This window comes from Takifugu rubripes, chromosome 15, assembly GCF_901000725.2.
Source record: "Takifugu rubripes chromosome 15, fTakRub1.2, whole genome shotgun sequence".
In the NCBI taxonomy this organism is placed as follows: Eukaryota; Metazoa; Chordata; class Actinopteri; order Tetraodontiformes; family Tetraodontidae; genus Takifugu; species Takifugu rubripes.
This window is the reverse complement of record NC_042299.1, coordinates 5,640,545-5,661,710: the sequence shown is the minus strand read 5'-3', so window position 1 is coordinate 5,661,710 and position 21,166 is coordinate 5,640,545. Positions and strand designations below refer to the sequence as shown.

Genomic DNA, 21,166 nt, shown 5'->3' with positions numbered 1-21,166 from the left:
ATATTTTATCCTCATCGTAAAGAACGCATACATTTGATTTTAATAAACTTCTGAGCTGCTCATGTTTATGCACTCAAACTATCGGCCACATTAAATTAAAAGATGGAACTCTTCTTAATATCGCATTCTTTACTCAGACGCTTCTGCTTTTGAGTCCATAGGAGCGTTCCGACGAATCGTGAAGGCGGCCATTGCAATGTTACCATAGCACCACGCTGTTGCCGCAGATAGGAAGTGCAGGACAGGAATCAGACCGCATCTGTTCGTGATTAAAACATTAAGGATAAAACATTCTATCAAAAACGCGTTTTAAGAAATGAATGGATCGATCAGAGAATGTACGGCTATTACGCTGAAAGGCTGAGTAATCAACATAAATTCACATTTATATTTACCAAAATAAATATTCCTTTACCTTCAGTGGAAATTAATGTTTGTAATTGTATTTGTTTGTAATATGGATGAAGTGTTGATTAATGGAATGTGTCAAGTCTGGTGACCTCTGAGGTTGCCCCTGGGAGTTTTGAGGATGATGGAGTCCTGTAAGCTTCCTCAAACTGTGAGCTTGGCGCAGATTTCAACAGAGGGTAAAGATGACCTCCCGGAAATCTGAAACCACATTTTTTTGTCAGGAAAAGTTGGATTATCCATGACATGGCAAGAGTCAAAGCCCAGACAAGACTGATCGAAAATTTACTGGTCAATCCAAATTGTGGTCAGGAGCAGCAGTTAGTGACTAAAAGGACAAGTTCAACTGACATTCCAGGCTCATGCATCCAGGAGGGCCCCAAGCTGCTCCGTTTAGACTCTGAACTCTGAAGCTACAACAAGTATTTAAAAGCTGTCAACCACAGAGGAAGCTAAAACAGGTAAAGGAACACACACACAAACAAAAACAACCACCAGAAAGGCAACTCTAAATAGAATTAAAGGACAAGGATGTATTAGTGAGAACACACACACAACTTCCTCAAACTTCCCCCCACCCTCTCCCTCACCCATTTTAGACTTCCTCCTCCTCATTAACTCCGCCCGTCCAACAACTCAGTGACATACAGATCTGTTTGGATCTCCTGAACACACACACACACAGAAGCAGAAAATTGAAGAAGCAGGACTAAGCAGAGCTTCGTGGCAGGAGAGGACCGATGACTGGTGAGTGTCTGCTTTTCTACATCACACTCATCAGCTCCGTGTGTGTGTGTGTGTGTGTGTGTGTATATGTGTGTCTGTGTGTTTCCACACTTTTAGTAAATCACTGGACCATCAGTGTATTGATTAATTCTTCTAAAGATAAATGAGTGGTTGGTTTGTTGATGCTGCTGCAGGAAACAGATGAAGTATGACCACTCCCTCAGTGTGTGTGTGTGTGTGTTTGTGTGTGTGTGTAGATTTTTGTGGAATGATTAAAACAAAGCTTTAGTTTAATACTAAAGTAAATATATGAAACACCTGTCAGAAGAACTGATTAAATGACTACTTAACTACAACAATGAGCTGATCATCAAAAATGTGGCAATCATCACTATTTTTTTAATTAATTTTAATTAAAAACAAAGATAGGAATTTTCAGATTGAGATTCCTTTATTTGTCCCACAACAGGGAAATTTACAGCAGCAAAAACACGTAGAAAAAAATTGAAATAAGAATAGAAAATATATAAAAAAAGAATATGCATAATAATCCAAGATAAATGGATAATTAGCTTTTTGTATACCTCTACATAGTACAGAGAGTGTATACATTATACATATCAGAATATATAATGTGTGTATATATATATAGAATGTGCTTGATAACTGGTTTCGCAATGACCAGACTAGGTAACTGGGCGACCGTGTCTTTAATAAATGGGTTTTTCAACATGTTTCAGTTATATAAACTTGATTTTTTGGAGGGAAAAGAAGACTCAAAATATATTTAGTCACAATGACAATTACAATTATAACATATATATATACACACATATATATATGTGTGTGTGTGTGTGTGTGATGGATAGGATGACATCATGGAGACAAGGGTCAGAGGTGCACTCGGTGTAATCACAAAAGTTTGAGATTATGAGAAAGAGGATTTTTCTCTTTTGGCCGACACACCAGAGGAAACGTCTTCTGTCCAGCTTCAGCTGAATATGTAGCTATAGGATTAAAACCGTATTTATTCGAACTCCAGTTATGTTTGGCATGTTAACGTTTCTGGTTTCAGGTTTGACCTCATTCTGTGGTTCTAAGGTGTGTTCTGGGCTGTTTTAGCTCATGCCGACCTGCTTCTCTATTTCCTGGTAACAACTGCCGTTTTTGCAATTTTCAGCTGGTTGTTCAGGAGGACTTGGGATGGTTTCTTAATTGAACATACAAACTGGGTGAGTCAGGAGCACGGCTGAGCTGGTTAAAGTGTGGCACGACAGGCTGCTGCTCTGAGGACAAACCCTTCCTGTTGCAGTCTCTTCACTCATTTCCTGAGGGTCAGGATGAGGCCTGAGCGCTGCCTTCAGGAGCTGCATGTGAGATCAGTGATCACAGGTCAAACTAGATGAAGGCTCACTCAACAGACCGGCCTCCTATCTGACCTTTGACCCACTGTGGCCTGAGTCTCTGCTGTGGTGGATGATTCTTTAGGATCCATTGGGTGACGCAGTTATCTTTGATCTGGTGGTGGTAACCCACCTATTCCGTTTGTGTCCAGGAGGCCTCTACCAGTTTGGGCCAATATTTTGTTGTGTTTTAGCCAGAATTTTCTGCTAGTTTAGGCCAATTTCAGTCCAATATTCCAAATGGGGTGAGGGGGGTTGTTCTGGTTTCTGGGGTTTCTTTCCATTTAAGAGAAAATGATGCAGGTGTTTAGCACTGAATATAGGGGCGCATTAGCCCGGTTTAAAAGGATGTAATTGCTATTCCCAGTCACCTTTTGGACCATAAGAACCAGGCGTTTCAGGCCTGTCAGCGCTAACACGTGTCACGTACATATCCTTGGTCTGTAAACAATTCCCTTTCATCTGTTAAGCTTTTATTCCAGAATATCTGAGTTAATGAGACAGCTAGCTGCACCACAACAATGTACCAGTTCTGCAAAGCTCGCTCTCCTCATCTGAGTTTTCCCTTATTGCTGAAACACAAATAGTCCATGTGAAACCTTTTGTAAACCTCACAGCTGCAGTTTTAGAGATGTTCCAATCAGAGCTTCAGCTGCAGGATGGCACAGTTCCTCTGTGGCTCAGGAGAATCCTGAACCAGCAGAAATAGGCTACAGAGAACACAGCTGACAAGGCAAAACCAGAACAATTCTTGGTTCCTAAATGGGTTGAAGACGACCTGTAAAATCCGGATGTGACAACTGGACATCTGTAACCAAGTTATTGTGCTCATTCCGACTGGCTGGTTCTTTAGGTTATTCCAACCAAGAGGCTCACATCTTGATGGGATTAAACCATAGTTCCCTGTAGGTTAGAGCCAATGTGAACTGCACAATGTTCCTGTAATTCCCAGAACAAATAATTCTAACAACAAAGTGGAGTTCAAGTAAAAGAGAAGAAAGTCTGAAATAAACTGAATATATCAGACACCCACACGCGAACAGGAAGGCTGTTTTTACCCAACCAGTGTGTGTTTCACTCATCTTGCAGTTTACAGATCAACGGTTCTTCCTCTTTCTTCTAAATGCGCCTTCTCTTTTCTTCCTCTCATAGCTTGACTGACAGCACAGCGTTTCCCCCTGAGATGTGCTGGTTTCTCTAGGACCCGCTCCAGTTTACTTGAGGCTTTTCAAATTTGCATCACAACGTATATTTGGTTGTTTCTTTTCTAAATTTTCTGCAGTTAGCAAATTTTCACAGCTCGTTTCAATCAGTTGAAGCATGACCTGACAGCCTTGTGTCCCCAGAGGTGGGAGGGCTGAGACCTTACGTTCTGTTCAGCTGTTCAGCGCCAACCAGCATGTCATCAACTCTCTTCACTCTGGAAGCTACTTTCTGTCTAAATAAAACCACAATGTGAGTTTTTTACTACTGAAAACTTCCCGTTTGCAACCACATTTGGGTTACAAAAGAACATTGTTACGACATTTGTAACGTTTTTTTTGCAGGTTATTAGAATACTTATAATAAATTGATTGCTAAGAGGAAAGATCATAGTTCTATTATGGTTCACCAGCAAAACTAGCAGAGGGAAGAAGAAGTGTGAGGAGAAAATGTGAGACTGGGGTTGGTGGTGAGCTCAACGTGAGCTCAACAGACCTCCACCCAAAGACAGGAGGCTGGTCTCAGCATCTCCTGGGTCTGGGTGGAGCCACCTTCTCCGTCCAGATGTCTGGACGGAATAAAAACTTGAGAACAATCTGCACCAGAGTTAACGTCCACTGATCCAATCGTCTCTTCTCTTCAGGCATTCGTTTTTAAGATAATTATGCATAAAATACCAAAAATAAAAACCCAGGTTTAAGTGAAATTGTTTGGTCAGACATGATCAGATAGACAGGTGTGATTTGGGTGACCTGATCTGCGTCACTTTAACGGAACGGACCTTTTGATTCGACCTGTGGCCTCTAATATGGGCTCGGCTATTGGTTACCAGTCATTTGTGTGGCTGATCTTATCCTAATCAGGGTTGCTACGCCACTATTGCAGGTCAACAATGGTGACCTTCAGCTTTTGTGTGAATGGCCATGAATTCTTATTTGTCCCTTCATTCACGCTGATATCATTTTCTGCTACTAATAAAGGAAATATTGTCACTTATAAAGTATATTTAACACCTGAGGCCAAATTCTAGAGGCAGAAACATAGAATTGGCAGGATTAATTTACTGTAGTTTACTCAGCAGTAGATGGACTACACATATAAAGTCTAATACTACAGTCAGCACATTACAGTTGCTGGAGACGGTGCATTCAAATGTCTGTGCACATGCGCCGGTGTGTGTATATATATATATATATATATATATATGCAGGATAACATCTTTTTTTCTTTGGAGACCGTTTCCGTCTGCAGAGATCATTTCCATAAACAGACAGACGCTCAGAGAACAAACTTTGTCCTCTTCCTGCAGTCAGACGATGGGACGTCTCATGAACAAACTCTGAAGTTCACTGAAGACCCTGGAGACTGACCAAGAGAAGACAGACATACCACAGGTAAACCTTTTCATCTTCCACATGCTGCATCAAGTCTCCAGCAGGCAGGCAGGCAGTGTGAGGGTGATACAGACCACCACATTCAGCACAAAACAACAATATGGGAAACTTAGACACCATAGTTGACATTTTATGAATGTCAGTAATAAAGAACAGATAGAAACATGGACATAAGCAAACATTCAGCTAATGCTTTACATGAAAGTTACAGGCTGTTTTCAAATTAAATTGTATGAACACACAATTATCTGTAGGTTAATGTACACACTGCTTATTTTAATAGGTCGGACTATAAAACCAAAATCATTTCAAACTGCTGTTTAAAATTAACTTTGTTGGCACTCCAGTTATTCCTGTTATAACACAAGTTGATATGATTGGAACCTTACTGTATTTTTCATCTTCATGCATCTTTGGCAAAAACACCACGAGGTTCAAAATGGTCTGAATGAATAAGGGTCTTGATACAGCCAATAAACCCTGTTGCGCTGTTTTTCTAACTCCCTACTTGAAAACACACCTGTGTTAAATGACTTATTTATTCCCCTACCTTTAAATCTCATTGATGGAAAAGTCCATGAGGAACATCAGTCCAGTTACTAAAGTAGGGATGCTAACCTCAGCTAGCTGTTTTCAAGGATTGTTTGTTTCTCCGTGGCTGCCAGTCAGAAACATGCTTCATAAACCACCAGAGAGAAATTATTATGAGAGCACAGGCGCTAAACTGCCACCAAACTGTGTTCAACCAAGGAAACATCGAGTTTATCGACCGGAAATGACGTTAGACGGTGCTCCGCTAATTGGTGGGACGCTGCCATTGGCTCAAATTAAGACCTGCTCGCTTAACAGGTCCACTGGGCGGGGCATAGCCTGATGTTGCGTTCAAGACATGCTCGGAAATTTTTGACTTTTAATCCAAAAGTGAATTCCCTTGTGTGTGTGTGTGTGTGTGTGTGTGTGTGTGTGTGTGTGTGTGTGTGTGTGTGTGTGTGTGTGTGTGTGTGTGATTGTAGGTGATCATGCAGAGTGTAAAGTGTGTTGTGGTGGGAGATGGCGCTGTGGGGAAGACATGCCTTCTAATTTCCTACACCACAGGAGCGTTTCCGAAAGAATACATCCCCACAGTCTTCGACAACTACAGCAGCCAGGTGGGTGGCTGAGGGTGGTAATTTTATTACAAGTATTACAGATATTATGAGGGTGAGGTTTGTGACGGCTGTCCCTAACTCCTTGTTTTCTACTGTGTTGCTTTCAGGTGACAGTAGATAGTAGGATTGTTAGCCTCAACTTGTGGGACACAGCGGGTCAGGAAGAATATGACCGGTTGAGGACACTGTCCTACCCTCAGACTAATGTCTTCATCATCTGTTTCTCCATCTCAAGCCCCGCCTCCTATGAGAACGTCAAACACAAGTGGCACCCAGAGGTCAGAGTTCAAATGATGTTTACCTGTACATTGCAAAACAAATCCTCAGAGCAGCAGCTGCAACATAGTGTCCCCTAGTGGCACATATTTGCACAAAAGACATTCTTCTAAAATGTCCTTGATTGAAGAAAATAAGTGTAAAATGAAGATATTTCTGCTCCCCTTTCTTTTTATTGGCATAACTTTGACAACCATCAGGTGTCTCATCACTGTCCGGACGTTGCCATCCTCCTAGTCGGCACAAAGAGTGATCTCAGGAATGACCCCGACACACAGAAGAAGCTCAAAGAGCAGAACCAATCACCCGTTACCCACCAGCAGGGTGCTGCCCTCGCCCGCCAGATCCAGGCTGTACGCTACATGGAGTGCTCTGCCCTCAACCAGGATGGCATCAAGGACGTGTTCGCAGAGGCTGTGAGGGCCTTTCTCAACCCGCAGCCCACAGTTAGCAAGAGACACTGCATCTTACTCTAGAGGTCATTGTAAGATTCTGAAGCTGAGAGACTGAAAAATGTTTCTATATCCGGCTAGAACCTTTATCTTTAAAGAAATGCAAAATGAAGTTTGGGCTGAGAACTGTGTCACCATTTCTAATAATTATAATTCAGATTAATTAAAGACACTGTTTGTGGTTATAATGCGTTCTGCTTTGAGAGCCTTTAATTTAAAATAATTTTTGCTGATGTTTTGACACCAAGAGTTTTAAACTGAAAAATTCTATTTATGTCTGGGTGTTTTCTATTGCTCCATTTTATATTACTCTAGTTTTGCTAGTTTTATTTCAGGGAAAAAAAGGAGATCCTGATGACGATAACGTGGTGCACTGGTGTACACATTTTTACTGCAACACAAAGGGCCTCTATTGGCATTCAACAGGGGAAATTGTCTTAAACAGCAGATTTATTGGCTTCAGACATTTGGAGCTTCAAGCCACAATGCTTAACTTTTATTAATAAACTGTTAAGAAGTTGAATAAGTAGAGACAATGGGGAAATAAAACAGCTAAAAACCAGCAAGCTTCCATCTTAAATCTCATCTTTTTAATGCTCAGCATTAGTAGGCAGACTCAGGATGACATGAAATCTATGACATGGGTGAACCTTGTGCAGGACTCTACAGGTGTCCCAGGGTGGGTGTGCCCCCTTCAGTATTAAGGATAAATCTCTGAGAACCATTTACAGTCACCTGGCAGGTTAGTTTTAGTTCAGTTTAGTCAGCAGGAGTCTCTTCCTCTTCATCTGCCTGTCTATCATCATCAGTCTCAATACCATTTCTCTGACATGGATTTCTTTAAAGAAACAAAAGGTATATAAATTATTACAGGTAGTTTACAGATTACAAGCACTAAGAGTGTTGATGAATCACTCACAGAAAATAAGATGGAAAATACAATCAAACGTGAAACATGGTGAAACATGTCGTAAACAGCTCGGTTGGGATCGCTGTAAAGAGGGGTTGTCTTTTATTCTGCAAATATATAAGTATTACATTCGTAAAATTCTGTCTGGATAGTCAAATTGCATAAGATGAATCACAGATTGTAGAAATTCAGAGGACCAAAAAGAAATTGTGAAAAATATCAGAAATTAAAAAAAAAAAAAAAAGCCCTTTAAAAATCTTTCATCAACAACAGCAGATAAAACAAAAATGCTGCTCATGGCTGTTGTCTTTATTAAAGACTCAGCGCACCTGTTGCTCCAGGATCACTTCAAACACCATCGCTGACCTTAATCTCATGGCATCATGGTGTCCTTCAAGCGTTCAGAGCTCAGATTCAGTACCGCTTGTCTTCCGGTGGCGTCGCAACGATCACCTCTTTGGTCCCAAAGTCCCAGAAGGCTGTCATGTGAAAGGCCATGTTGGAAAAGACCACCAGGTACTCAAAGAATGCGAAGAGTGTGTAGACTGTTGGATGTAAGGATGAGAAACGAACCACAAAACAATTAAACCATAAAACTAAACAGAGTCAATTAAAAGTATGCAGATAGTGGATTCAAGAGTGGCCTCAGCACTGAACTCTGCTGATGTCACCTTGGGTTCATCATGCTCACCTCCTGCTTCACAGAACTTGTTGTGACGCCTATAGAAGTATGCGGCTGCCAGACAACAGCTGACGTTAAACAAGAAGATCCGCAGCTTCCAACGTTGTGACGTGATCTCCTGCAACAGATACAATTTATCATCAGGCAACATCTACACCAGCAGGGTTTCCCTTTGTTGCTCTACAATTGTGAGAGTAAAATCTAACCTTTGCTTTTCTGGTAAATCTTCTTAATAGATTCATTTAATGTAAACTGGTAAATCTTCTTAATAGATTCATTTAATGTAAACTGCTTTATAAGACTGAAGATATAAACAGCGACATGGTGGGTTCTATGCATTAGCTTCTGAAGGTTTCCTAGACATACACACAGTGTGAGTAGGCAGGAAGTGTTACAGTTGAGCTCCTAACACTGAAACAGGAAGCACCAAAATTAAATTCAGCTGTGTTCGAACCTAGAATAAGTACACAGCAACTTGAGGCTTTTGAAAAACTTTGTAGGAACATGTTCAACCCGTCAAGAAACAGACACAGCTCAAACCTCTTCAATGCCGGTGCAATCCACCTCAAAATCACAAGTATAGTTGAAACTCATAGCATTCCTGAAACCAAATGACTATTAACTCCTAGTTCTTAGCACAACTAAGTAAAACCCTCATCCCTCCTACACGCGTCTGTGGATTTTCGTAAATGAACTTTATCGCTCTAGATCGACAGCAAAAGTGGCTTCTCTAAGCTGTATTAGCTAAAAAAAATATAATTTCTCACTTACAGAAGATCTTTCCTCACTAACTGTTGGCAGCTTGTCTCATTAGAGGACAGTGAAACTATGCCAACAACTGTGTTTGAACCTGTTGAGAGAAGATGGAAGTACTGCTGTCTCAAGTACTGCACTGCCCTCTAATGATTGCTAAATTCAACAAGGGTGTGAAGGAGCCTTTACAAAAATGTGTGTGTGTGTGTGTATGTGTGGGAGATGCTTGCCATCCAACGCTACTGGAATCAGAATCACAATGCTTCTGATCATCAAAAATAAAATGAAACAGTGAATACAAAACTCTGTTTACCTCTGGGTTCACATAGTGTCTTCTGATCACCTGCCATAGTCTGCAGGTAATAAGCATGTGTAGCAGAGAGCTTGCTATGAACACGATAAAACCATTTTTGTGAATACCTACAGAAAGAAACAACTCATTAAATCCACAAATGTATTGGACAGTCGAAACCAAAATAAGAAACGGTTGGATCAAATTGATGAGTGTGGTTTTAGTGTCCTGGCTGATTGGTGCATAAAAGGTTAGTTGCTTAGTTAATCATCTCTTAGTTAGTTGCTTTGATGGCGTGGCGTTACAACCTGAGGCCTGTGAGTACTCCAGATACTTCAACTCACTGTATGTTTCAGTGGAGGACACATATGTGAGCAGCAGTAGGCCTGTATTTTCAGACAGGCTGCAGATGAGAGCCAGCACACTCAGTAGCAGTTCTGGCAGACTCTTGGCAAACCGGCCATAGTAGAAGTTGAAATATGCAGCAGCAACCAGATAGCGAGGAGCTGAATGTAGGCCGATACAGCAGCGCCAAATGTAGCGTTCTGGCACACGGCTAATTGCAGCACTGATGGATGGCAAGTAGTTTGCAACCTGGATGAACAAAGAGTTGAAATCCAGAGTTTTGTCATCCATTTTGAATGCAGAGATTTTGCTGTTCAGACTTTAAGATTTACCAGGTTGCAGCGTGACACCACCTACCTGGCAATGTGTGTACGTTGCATCTTCAAAATGGTACACAAGAGAAATGAAGAGGCAGGCGATAAGGCCAGTGAGCGGGAGCAGAACTGTACCCACAGCAAAGCTGGTGAAGGGCAGCCGGATGAGGGGCCGGTCCCGGTCCAGGCTGCCATATGGCCCCTGGAGCATCCTGGTCAACCAAACAAGGGGATGAAACCATAAATCTCGGGAAGGTATCTGAACGACTTTTTCGTGTGACAACATTCAAATATAAAGAAACTGACACAATCAGTGTTGTGCATTATCTGTAAGCAGCTGAGTAGGTCTGGCTCCCTCCCATCCATTCCACTTATGACGGCACACTAACCTCTACGGTCGACCAGGCTGACACCACCATTCGTCCCACTTCATAGTGGTTCGGCCAACTTCGACGTCTGCTTAGCGACGATCAGGTAATCCTGTTAGCCCAGTTTAACTAGTCTGGTTCGAACTTCAAGTGACTTATAAGATGAATAACCAAGCTCCGATTGGCAAAAGCTGCTTCAAATCTGTTCCGCTGGTTTGTAGTCAGAATTTATTCCAAATGTTATAGTTTCTAACAAGTTCTACGTTTTGTTTTCAAAATTTCTGATTGATGCCTCCGAACCAGGGACACTATGCTGAATGCGCATGCGTTGAGTGGTCCTATGAGCGAGGGTAAGGCTTCTCTTTAAATGCCTGTTCAAATACAATGAAATGTGTCAAGTAGACTAGGTTTTTAAAAGTCTTTTCTATGGTTTCAATTTATGTTTACAACCGTCAGTATCACAGTTATTTGCTTTGTCTTGTCCTATGAATTGATTTCACTCATTGTCCGGTTGCCTAAATTATTTACGCCTATCGAGCGAGAGCAGATTTAGAGGCGCGTTAACGCACTGTAGAGGAACCCTAGACAAAAATGGAACGGTGTTCCATATTTTTACACAGTTTAGAGAAAAGAAAGTAGAAAGAAAACTATAGTCTCCGTGGAGAAATCCCCAAATGGTTTTTGATATCACCTGCGGGGACGTGGCGCTCTGTGAGCAGACGGGGTTTAGCAGGTGTATCGATGAATAGTGGCAGAGAATTAAAACTTAATGGGGTATCAGTCCGTCTTGGCTGGAAATCAATGTCAGAAGAGAAACTATTGAGACACAACCATCAACGGAGACACACAACAATGTATACCAACGCCATGAGTAAAAGGTTTTACCCAGCAGAGCAGATCTGCATGTCTCCAACCACTGCTCAAGGGTCTTTTTAAGGGTGTTGTAATCGTCACTGATTGCAACATGAGCGCCTTGTGTTCCACGCCTTTATGACGCAACTTTGATGCTTGGATAATATCGCGTCGGAAGTTCCTGTGTTGAGTTATTATCATATTATTAACGTGCAGTTAATCTTTTATATTGAACACGTGTGTTAGATCCATTATATTAAAGTTATCTCTTATTTGCTTTTACCTTGTTATTTTCTTTATTCTTGTTATATTGCTTCTCATTACTTAATGTTTCTTATTATTTGCTAATGCTTAATGTTCATGTTGCTTGATATGTCAACTCGAACTTCTCTGGTCAAGGGCGACAGAAATGCAGCTGCTGTGGGGAAGTGACATTGACTGGAGATAGAGCTGCAGGGCATGACACAGGAGCTGTTCTTTTAATCTGTCTGATATGGAAGAATGTGCTGTGTGCGAGCTAAGCTAATCAAATCAGTGAAGACCTACGTATAATCTCACCATTATGATTTACAGTCTTTTGCTTTGTTTGGGACCTGTTATCTTGTGTTTTCCCCCTCCCTTTAGGCACATTTGAATTCTGTGTAACTAGGGACCTCCTAATTTCAATAAAAGAAGGATGGCGGAAGTTGTGCGTCAGAACGTGTTGGAGATCTGTAACTGAGCACATCTCTCCGTTCTCCTTGCAAGTAAAATTCAAAACTGTTGTCTTTGCATTATTTGTTTTTCTCATGTTTCAGGTCGTTTGACCCTAACAGGTGTTATGGATGTATTACAGAGAAATCCACTTATCGAGTTTCCAGCTGATTTGTTTTGAACGATTCATTATTGATTATTCTACTTTTAGTTGCGGCCAGTGGTCAGCTACCTAAGAAGCCGCACGCAAAAGTTTCGGTTTTCCAGGAATGAAACTAAGTATGCAGTGGGAGAAATGGGAGTGGTTGATGGTTTTGACAGCATTCAGCTGTTTGCGGAGACTGAGATTATTTATTCCTGCAATTTATTTTTAAAAATGGTGGTGACACCTGATGACATCCAGTCTGCTGAGAACAGGATGCTGGAGGAAACCTACCCAGAACGCACAGAGGAATAACGCCAAATGCAGCCAAAGTTTTTGGCACAGTTTGCCACCTCTGCAGCCTTCAGTGAGACTTCCAGACTGGGCTCATTCTGCTTCAGCTTCACACTCAGAGAAGTGCTGGATGCTTACAGAGAGCAGGTAGAGGAAACGTTCCAAGCGGCTTTCTTTGATTTGTTGTCAGCTAAAAAGCACATTGTGTCAAAACGGTAATACTGTGCTATGTCCTGATGAGCTGGTCAACACATTTGCCATATAAATGTCCTTTATCGTCCTCAGTTTTGCGACGGTGAAAAGCCTGTCATGAAGGTATACAAGACCACCCTGTACAAAAAGGAGATCATGTATGCTGTGTTGGTCCATAGCCCAAAACTCAATAGGAAATTTTCTGACTTTGCTGACTGATGACACGAGTTCTGTCTGCGGGTACAAGGAGACGGATCACATGATCTGGAAGGCTGAAGCCATGTGTGACACTCATAGGTCAGTGCCCCTATCTACTGTAAGTGTAAACCCAATTAACTAGTTTATAACAAAAAAAAATGGGTGACGGAGGGTGAGGATGGTGTTGGTGGTGTCTGGGTATGACTCATATATTTATGGCCAGGTACTACTTGATGAGGGACAATATTGAAAACAAGATGACAGCAGAACCTTGGAAATGGTTCCCTCAGTATTTTTTTGGGCGATGAGGTAAAACCTGAGTGAGCACTCTTTTCTGAGCTGTAGCTGGTTATCCACATGTAAACTGGTCATTTATCTGGGGACATCTTGTTCTTTTTTCCCCAGAATTTTTGTCTCTCTAAAATTTACAAGAAGACAAAACACACACAGACACGCACATACACACACGCAGACACACACCCCAGAACAGTTCTAAAACCAATCCACTTGCGCTGTATTAAATTAAATGTGTTGTCTCAGTAATTTCAGGATTGTACTTTTTACTAGCATTTTATTTTTGACCATCAATCATCAGTTTCAATCTAATTTCTCATTGCTGTTGCTGCTGTTGCTTCTGCTGCTGCTCTTTTTAGGTGTTGACCTTTGACAGTGAAAAATTAAGAGACAGCCTCACCATCAGCAGCCCGGACAGTTGTAAAATTGAACCTGAGGTTTTTGACCGTCCCTCAGCTCTGAGGATTGTTCAGCAGTTCTGGCCTGAATACCAAGAAGCTCGGGAGGAACCTGATCAGGGTGTGGAGGAAAGAGGGCGAGGCGCAAATACCGAAGCAGAAGAAGAAAACGGAGAAGAAGAAAACTAGGCTTCCGTCCTGTAGAATTCATTCCCTGAATAATACTCTGAGATTCAAATCATTGCTCGTCTATATTACCTTAATCTACTCGATTTTAACTTTCTCCAGATGCTGCTTTCCCAACTGAAGTTGGTCCAAAATCCAGCGTCTGCATCTTTTAACTTGTACAAAATACATTTGATTTGATTTTAGCGTCACCATTTGGCGTCATTATAGATTTAAAAAATCTTTTGTTTGTTTTTAATGTCTTCATTAAGCAGCCCACACATTCCGCTTGGTTACTCAGATCTTAGGGGCTTTTTAAATAAGCGCTGCGGATGGCTGACTTTTTGGAAGTCTTAGGTACAGGTGTACTAAATGATTAAGTGATTTTGATTTGTCTTAATGAGGAGGCTGATCAATCCTGTTGCCTGCTAAAGGGGCTGGCTCTGTCTTTCCAAGCTTGATTGTAACAGATAATATTTAAATAAAGTTCAACTAAATGTTCAAATTTGGACTCACTCTGCACAACTTTAAACCATGCAAACACATTTGTCTCACAAATCCACACCTGCCTAGACGACAAAGATATAGGGAGGAGAGTAAAGACTACATAAATGCAACATAAACAGAAAACAGAACTTTGCATTATAACATAGCCTGCGTATGTACGGTTATTTACTGAAGTAACATTAATAATCAGCCTAACTAGATTGGTGCGTTGAAAGAGAAAAATATATTCAGCCCTTAGCGGCGCTGCAGAATGAATGGAGACTTCATGGCTATGTCACACACAAACACACACAGTGACAGCCTGTGTGTGTCCCCAACACTCAAACACAGAGTTCCCTCACAGTGTCGTCGCTCAGCTGAACAAAGAGGAGAGATACACAGTTACGGGATGGCCATCATCCTGCCTCAGCGCCACGCAACGCTTCAGACCGCCATCGTCGCCCTCTTCGTCCTGTCAGGTGAGACACAAGCGACTGACATCACAGCAGACCTCTGACATCACAGCAGACGCGACTGACAAAAGAACACAGCAGCCTCACAGGACGCATCATCGGTCAGTGCGACTGCTGCTCGGCATCGATGCTGACGTCTCAGACGTTAATCTTCTCAGAATGATTTTCAGTTTCATTGGTTAAATAAATATTACTGGATTTTCTGTTGCAATTGGCAGAGAAGAGTCTCATGTCTGCAAGTATTGATTAATTATATTTAAAACCCTATATTCATTTCTTTTAACAATAATAATTTCTTGCATGCCAAGCAAATGTTAAATTGGTGCAAACCTCAAGATTATCTGGATTTTTCAGTGGTGTCTCTGTGCTGCAGGGGGACATTTGGTGTCTGTTTGCTGTTTTAAAGTGGTAGAAGGTGGCGTGGCCTCTCTTTCATGTCAGTATTCTGTGAAACGTTTCGGTCTGAGTCGGGCCTGCTGGGGTCGGACCTGTGGTACTTTCTGGTGCAACAACATCTTGGCTCAGACAGACGAGCAAGGCGTTATCTCTAAGGTAAGCAGAATATGGGGCATTCCCCATTAAACCAGCCATCCCGGTTGGCAGCTTGATGACTGCATATGAACATTACAAGATACAAGAACATTAAATTCTGACCGTAATTGATGACTCTGGTCCTGCAGGTGGCAGACCGGTACCGGCTAACGGGGGATATCCTGGATGGCCAGATGGATCTGGATATCCTAAATGTGAGGCGGACAGACAGTGGTCTGTACTGCTGCAGGGTGGACATCGATGGGGTCTTCAATGACAAGAAGGTGATCATGAACTTGAGAGTGGTCAAAGGTGAGTGAATCTTTAAAATATAGCATCAAAGGATTGAGAACCTCCGGTGTGAGGGTACATAGGAGATCTGCAGTTGTTGTTTGCTTCAGGAAGAAGTTGGGGCTGCAGCGGGGACTGCCCATAGCACAAGAAACAATAATAAACATAGGAATAAAAAGTATTTCAAAGCTAAATATATTCTTGTTTCAGTCCAAAAGGGCAACAACATTTGAAAATGTTAATCCTGTGCTGGTTGACGATTTGTCATCGATAGTGTACTTTTGTTACAGCTCCGATCACTGTTTCAACTCCAACAACTCCCCCCAGCACAGTCACAGAGCCGTCGACCTCCACAGGTGAGACTCTGTTATAGGCTACAAGAACTCGCTTCTGGTTCCACCAGTTTGCAAGCTGGGCCCTCTTACAGAACCTTGCTCCTCTGTGGGTGATCCTAATTTGTAAACCTGCTGTCCTGACTGGTCCATCTGATTCGGTGTGTGTTGCTTGTTTTTTGTGGTAGTGAATTGGAGATCCCTGTTGTCATCTCACTTGGACCTTCTCAAAAACTCCACCCTGCTACGCTCTGATGTTATCTCTGTGAGTCACTACAATCCATCCTCAGTATGGATCACTGACCTCCAGGTCACTGACCTGTGACGTCTCTCTCTGTCCATGCCAGGTAGAGGACTCTCTACCCTCCCTCTCTTTTCAGATCAACGTCCCCATCCTCTCCCTCTCCCTCACCTTGTTGCTGCTGTTGGCCGCAGTAGTTCTTCTTCTGGCACTCAAGCGTACGTCATAACATTTGCTGTTTGAGGTGTATGTGGATTTATTTGGGCTCTGATACATGTTGTTAATGGTTAATGGTATATTTTTTGTTCTTCAGGTGGGATACGCAGAGTCCTTAAGAGCAGCTGGTGAGTGCCATCATTTCTGATGTAGTGCCAGATCATTGTGGGAAGGTCTAGCAACAAGAGTTGCTCAAGCACAGTCACAGACCAAAAAAGGAGACTGGAAGTTCTAAACAAAACATAAACTGACCGTGGCATGATACCACAGTGGTCACAGGGGATAATGTGAACATTATGACACATTTGTCGTCATCTGTTTCAATATTTTCTCAACAGTTTGTCCTCTGAAGAACCCCCTCACATCATCTATGAGATCAGGATGAGGAGGCCTGTCCAAGAGAACATCTACACTCTGGACTGAGGCAGACAAGAAGAATGTCAAGCAAAATATTTAATTTGAAGAAAACTCAATTCAATAAACCAATGACACCTCAAATGGAAGATATTGTGTTGTTGCATTGATACAAAAAATAACAAACAAATTAAAGGCAGCAACATTCATAACCATGCAGTTATTATTTCCATCATTTTCTACTAAGAGCAGCTTATTTCTAACCGAGGTGGCAGTTGGAGCACTCACCAGGTTAGAGACACCTTGGACAGATCACCAGTTACAGCTCAATTCAAATTATTTTAATGACCGCATATGTGGCATTTATTTGGGAGGAAAGATGGTCCTCTCAGTTTGTTCCATTCCATATAGAATATTATTCTATAATCCCTGTTGGATCGCAATATTCTCACGTGTCACTGACGATCCGCGTGTTCTCTAAATGAAGACTTCAAGAAGAAAATGCCAATTTCAAAATGTATTTAGCAAATAGAACCAATTCAAGAGACAAATATTAAGGAGCTCTGGGCCAGTTCATAACCCTACAACAACAGTCAAATGTCAGGGCATGAAGTCTGACAACCTAACTATGCCTTGACCCAGTCCTTTATAGAAACACAGGCAAATTATTGATGCTAAACCAGTCCGATGTTGTCTTCTGATTGGATGACCTCGTCTTCTTCCAGTTCCGTTGGATGCTGACAGTTCTTGTTCTCCGTTGTTTCCCAGACAGCCAGATCAAAGTTCACATTTTTCTTGCAGAGGAACTTACCACTAAACTATGCTGTCCGGTTTTACGATGGCTGTTTAACACTTCCAGTCCGACTGTCTCTCCTGATTACAATTATCTAAACAACAGTCATGTCAAGGGAGGGTCAACTGACTACTTTTCTTTACTACACTTGCTAGGAGGGGTCAACTGACTTTATCATTTTTACTCTTGCTAAAGATTATACTATCCCTAACTTCTAAACTAACTGTAACAGAAACATATAGAAAAAAGCAAACACAATTCTCTTCATCCCTGTTTATCAAAGAGCTGTTCTATGAACCACTGGCTCTATTAAAGCCAGGCTGTGTACAAAATAATACAAATTATGCAGTTTACTTTATGACAGCAACAACATCCGAGGTAAGACAGATAATAAATTGTCTGTTCTGTGGTCCAAAGCCATGTCTGAAACTTCATTTCATGGAATGTTTATAGAAATGTGAACCACCGATTATCAGCTGTAATTCTATCTATGTAAACAACCAGATACATTTAAATGTCTATAAACAGTCTGTTCTGTTTTTGAGTTTGTTGAACAGTTAAACTGTTGTCTTTAATATAAATCGGTCAAGGCTGAATGTCTCGTTCGCGTTTGTAGCGACTAACATATGTGTCACTGGTAGGTGGCAGAATAAAACCGTTGGATAGATTATGGCGACATGCGGAAGCTTCTAGCTAGCTGCTACAAATATTCCTCACCGAGTTATATTAATAAGCAAGAACATTACACTGACCACATTTTCCTCTAAAATAGTTTACTTAGATATGTTTTCAACTTAGATATGTTTTCAACGGGTCTCTGCTTTTTGCGGATGATGTGGTCCTGTTGGCGTCATCGGCCCGTGACCTCCAACTATCACTGGATCGGTTCGCCGCCGCATGTGAAGCGGCTGGGATGAGAATCAGCACCTCCAAATCCGAGGCCATGGTTCTCGACCGGAAAAAGGTGGAGTGCCTTCTCCGGGTAAAGGAGGAGATCCTGCCCCAAGTGGAGGAGTTTAAGTACCTCGGGGTCTTGTTCACGAGTGAGGGAAGAATGGAGCGGGAGATCGACAGGCGGATCGGTGCGGCATCCGCAGTAATGCGGACTCTGCACCGGTCCGTTGTGGTGAAGAGAGAGCTGAGCCGAAAGGCAAAGCTCTCGATTTACCGGTCGATCTTCGTTCCTACCCTCACCTATGGTCATGAGCTTTGGGTAATGACCGAAAGAACAAGATCACGGGTACAAGCGGCTGAAATGAGCTTCCTCCGTAGGGTGGCTGGGCTCTCCCTTAGAGATAGGGTGAGAAGCTCTGCCATCCGGGAGGAGCTCGGAGTAGAGTCGCTGCTCCTCCGCGTTGAGAGGAGCCAGATGGGGTGGCTTGGGCATCTAGTCAGGATGCCCCCTGGACGCCTCCCTGGTGAGGTGTTCAGGGCATGTCCCTCCGGTAGGAGACCCCGGGCGAGACCCAGGACACGTTGGAGAGACTATGTCTCTCGACTGGCCTGGGAACGCCTGGGGATCCCTCCGGATGAGCTGGAGGGGGTAGCTGGGGAGAGGGAAGTCTGGGCTTCTCTCCTTAGGCTGCTGCCCCCGCGACCCGACCCCGGATAAGCGGTAGAGGATGGATGGATGGATGGATGTTTTCAACTTCTTCCAGCAAGTTACACCTTCCAACGCGTACCCATTTGGTGAGATGCCGAGATTCCAAGTGGTATCAAAAGGAAAATCCTTCTTCCAGGAGGGGAAAGGATGTGGAAACCTGTATTAAGTCCTTTGTCCCAACTGTGGCGCACCCCCGAAGGGGCTAAGTATATATATTATACTTCCAATTTAAATTTCCCCTAAGAGTCGGTACGACTCCCTACACATCAATGATCCTTGCCCCAACAACGAGAATGATCATCAAAGCCGCACAAGTCCTTACTAGTGAGGGGAAGAGACTGGTCCAATGTACAAGATTAATGCTTTTATTTCCAAATATCTTCCAACAATAATCACTAAAATACATACACGCACCCATTCACACACACTCAAACGTACAGATATTAAATTCAAATTTACAATATTCATCCTAAAAACACCCACACCACACAGGGTGGGATCCACATTAACCAATTACGAATTAATGAAACTCAAATAAACATACAAAAATAACCCACACGGCACACAAATAAAACAATTAATCAAACCCGAATAAACATGCAAGTAACCCATACAACAGAGAACTCACTTAGTCAAACCGAAAGGACATGCAAAGTAACCCACACAGTAAATAATGAAACATCACGAGTCAACCCCAAATTCCCCACAAACAAAACATTAAATCAAATAAAATGGATCCTAATCCTAGAGGTGCAGTTCACTCACACACACATTGATACCTCTCAGAGGTAGACAGGGGCGACGCAGGACAGCGCAAGGTTGGAACACCAACAATTAAGGTGGGCATGGCACGAACTCCATGCTGCCACACAACTGTAGTTCATCTGTTAAGCGTAGTGTCAACAACTGCTGCTGATTTACCACTGCTCTGGCCGCTGTTCTTAGTGCTTTACAGCACGCAGTCATCTGATATGAGATGATATTTTGACGGTTATTTTAGCGGAATGTACCGCTATGTGGCGACATAACCTGTTGTCAGAATTATATAACTGTGCATGAACTATCCTTTAAAATCCTTTTAACAATCCTTTAGTAGTGGAGCTGATAAAAACAGAGAATATGGTCCCAATAAAGGTATTCTTTTTAGCGAGAGCAGGGGGGAAAATGCAAAGCCACTCCCCGTCGGGGAATCGAACCCCGGTCTCCCGCGTGACAGGCGGGGATACTCACCACTATACTAACGAGGAGATTTTGGGCCATTTAAGGAAACCAAGAATACCTGATGTCAAATTGGTATTAATGGTATTTTACAAGAATGCCATTTCCTTTCTAGCCTTTCTGCTTGAGGGTCCTTATACCAGGGAGCACACCTCCTCTGAATTACTATTTTCTTTGTCAGGGGGGCAACAGAATCAAGCGTGATTCTCAGTGAGGCTGCTGCACCTTCAGCAACAGAGTTGAACTCTGCAGGGCTAAGATTATAATGATTGATCCCTGGAGAAGCACACGGTGGTCCTGGGATCAGCACAGGGATCACTTCCTTAAACAGCTACAGCATTATCTGAAAGACATCTGCTATAGTAAGACTGTGTTCTGAACATAGAAGAATCCTTAATCTTAAATGTCAAAGTGATCAAAGAATGATCTGACAGGAGTGGGTTCTGAGGGAACACTGACACATGTTCTACCTCAACACCATAAGTCAGAACTAGATCAAGGGTGTGGTTGAAGCTATGAGTTGGTTGATTTAACTGTTGAAACAAACCAACTGACTCAAGTATTGAGATGAAGCCATTTCTCAAGCTGTCCTGATCTTGATCTTTGTTTATTTAAAAGGGGACAGTACAATTTCATAAAACACATGATTTCACATGATTAAGAAAATAACAATTAGCCAGAAGGCTAGTTTTCATCTACAGTCCCCTGGCCATGATGTTAAAGGCA

At 42.3% G+C, this 21,166-nt stretch overlaps 3 protein-coding genes, 1 long non-coding RNA gene and 1 other non-coding gene across 13 annotated transcripts; 3 read left to right on the top strand and 2 right to left on the bottom strand.

Moving 5' to 3' along the window:
* Positions 1-1,009: 1,009 nt before the first annotated feature.
* On the top strand, positions 1,010-7,280 carry rhogb (ras homolog family member Gb). Of its 2 annotated transcripts, XM_029848955.1 has the most exons (7): positions 1,019-1,155; positions 3,690-3,783; positions 3,884-3,992; positions 5,050-5,134; positions 6,148-6,282; positions 6,390-6,560; positions 6,759-7,280. In XM_029848955.1, the coding sequence occupies exons 5-7, from the start codon at positions 6,154-6,156 to the stop codon at positions 7,032-7,034; spliced, it is 576 nt and encodes a 191-aa protein (XP_029704815.1). In that variant the 5' UTR covers positions 1,019-1,155; positions 3,690-3,783; positions 3,884-3,992; positions 5,050-5,134; positions 6,148-6,153; the 3' UTR covers positions 7,035-7,280. The 2 variants fall into 2 exon arrangements, with proteins under 2 accessions (XP_003970815.1, XP_029704815.1); XM_003970766.3 differs by lacking the exons at positions 3,690-3,783; positions 3,884-3,992 and having other exon boundaries at positions 1,010-1,155.
* A 10-nt stretch (positions 7,281-7,290) lies between these two features.
* On the bottom strand, positions 7,291-10,838 carry pgap2 (post-GPI attachment to proteins 2). Of its 5 annotated transcripts, XR_965107.2 has the most exons (8): positions 10,696-10,838; positions 10,350-10,518; positions 9,992-10,241; positions 9,669-9,775; positions 8,612-8,720; positions 8,287-8,465; positions 7,930-8,027; positions 7,291-7,848 (listed from the first exon to the last, which is right to left on the bottom strand). XR_965107.2 is itself a non-coding variant. In XM_011611094.2 (7 exons), exons 2-6 carry the CDS (start codon positions 10,515-10,517, stop codon positions 8,335-8,337), a joined length of 765 nt encoding a protein of 254 aa, XP_011609396.1. In that variant the 5' UTR covers position 10,518; positions 10,696-10,838; the 3' UTR covers positions 7,291-7,848; positions 8,287-8,334. The 5 variants fall into 5 exon arrangements, 3 of the variants coding, with proteins under 3 accessions (XP_011609396.1, XP_003970816.1, XP_029704814.1); XM_011611094.2 differs by lacking the exon at positions 7,930-8,027; XR_003891117.1 differs by having other exon boundaries at positions 7,477-7,848; positions 7,930-8,465.
* Positions 10,425-11,985, top strand: LOC105417435 (uncharacterized). Of its 2 annotated transcripts, XR_003891118.1 has the most exons (4): positions 10,425-10,561; positions 10,644-10,780; positions 10,978-11,024; positions 11,926-11,985. It is a non-coding gene; the product is annotated as an uncharacterized lncRNA (long non-coding RNA). The 2 variants fall into 2 exon arrangements; XR_965106.2 differs by having other exon boundaries at positions 10,512-10,780.
* Positions 11,986-14,729: 2,744 nt separating this feature from the next.
* timd4 (T cell immunoglobulin and mucin domain containing 4) lies at positions 14,730-17,151 on the top strand. 3 transcript variants are annotated; one of them, XM_029848478.1, is made up of 8 exons: positions 14,730-14,867; positions 15,235-15,413; positions 15,542-15,704; positions 15,974-16,039; positions 16,204-16,280; positions 16,396-16,474; positions 16,570-16,600; positions 16,811-17,151. In XM_029848478.1, exons 1-8 carry the CDS (start codon positions 14,798-14,800, stop codon positions 16,893-16,895), a joined length of 750 nt encoding a protein of 249 aa, XP_029704338.1. In that variant the 5' UTR covers positions 14,730-14,797; the 3' UTR covers positions 16,896-17,151. The 3 variants fall into 3 exon arrangements, with proteins under 3 accessions (XP_029704338.1, XP_003970829.1, XP_029704339.1); XM_003970780.3 differs by having other exon boundaries at positions 16,363-16,474; positions 16,811-17,145; XM_029848479.1 differs by lacking the exon at positions 14,730-14,867 and adding an exon at positions 14,965-15,100 and having other exon boundaries at positions 16,363-16,474; positions 16,811-17,146.
* Positions 17,152-20,397: 3,246 nt separating this feature from the next.
* On the bottom strand, positions 20,398-20,469 carry trnad-guc (transfer RNA aspartic acid (anticodon GUC)). Its single transcript has one exon. It is a non-coding gene; the product is annotated as a tRNA-Asp (tRNA).
* Between the last annotated feature and the right edge of the window lie 697 nt (positions 20,470-21,166).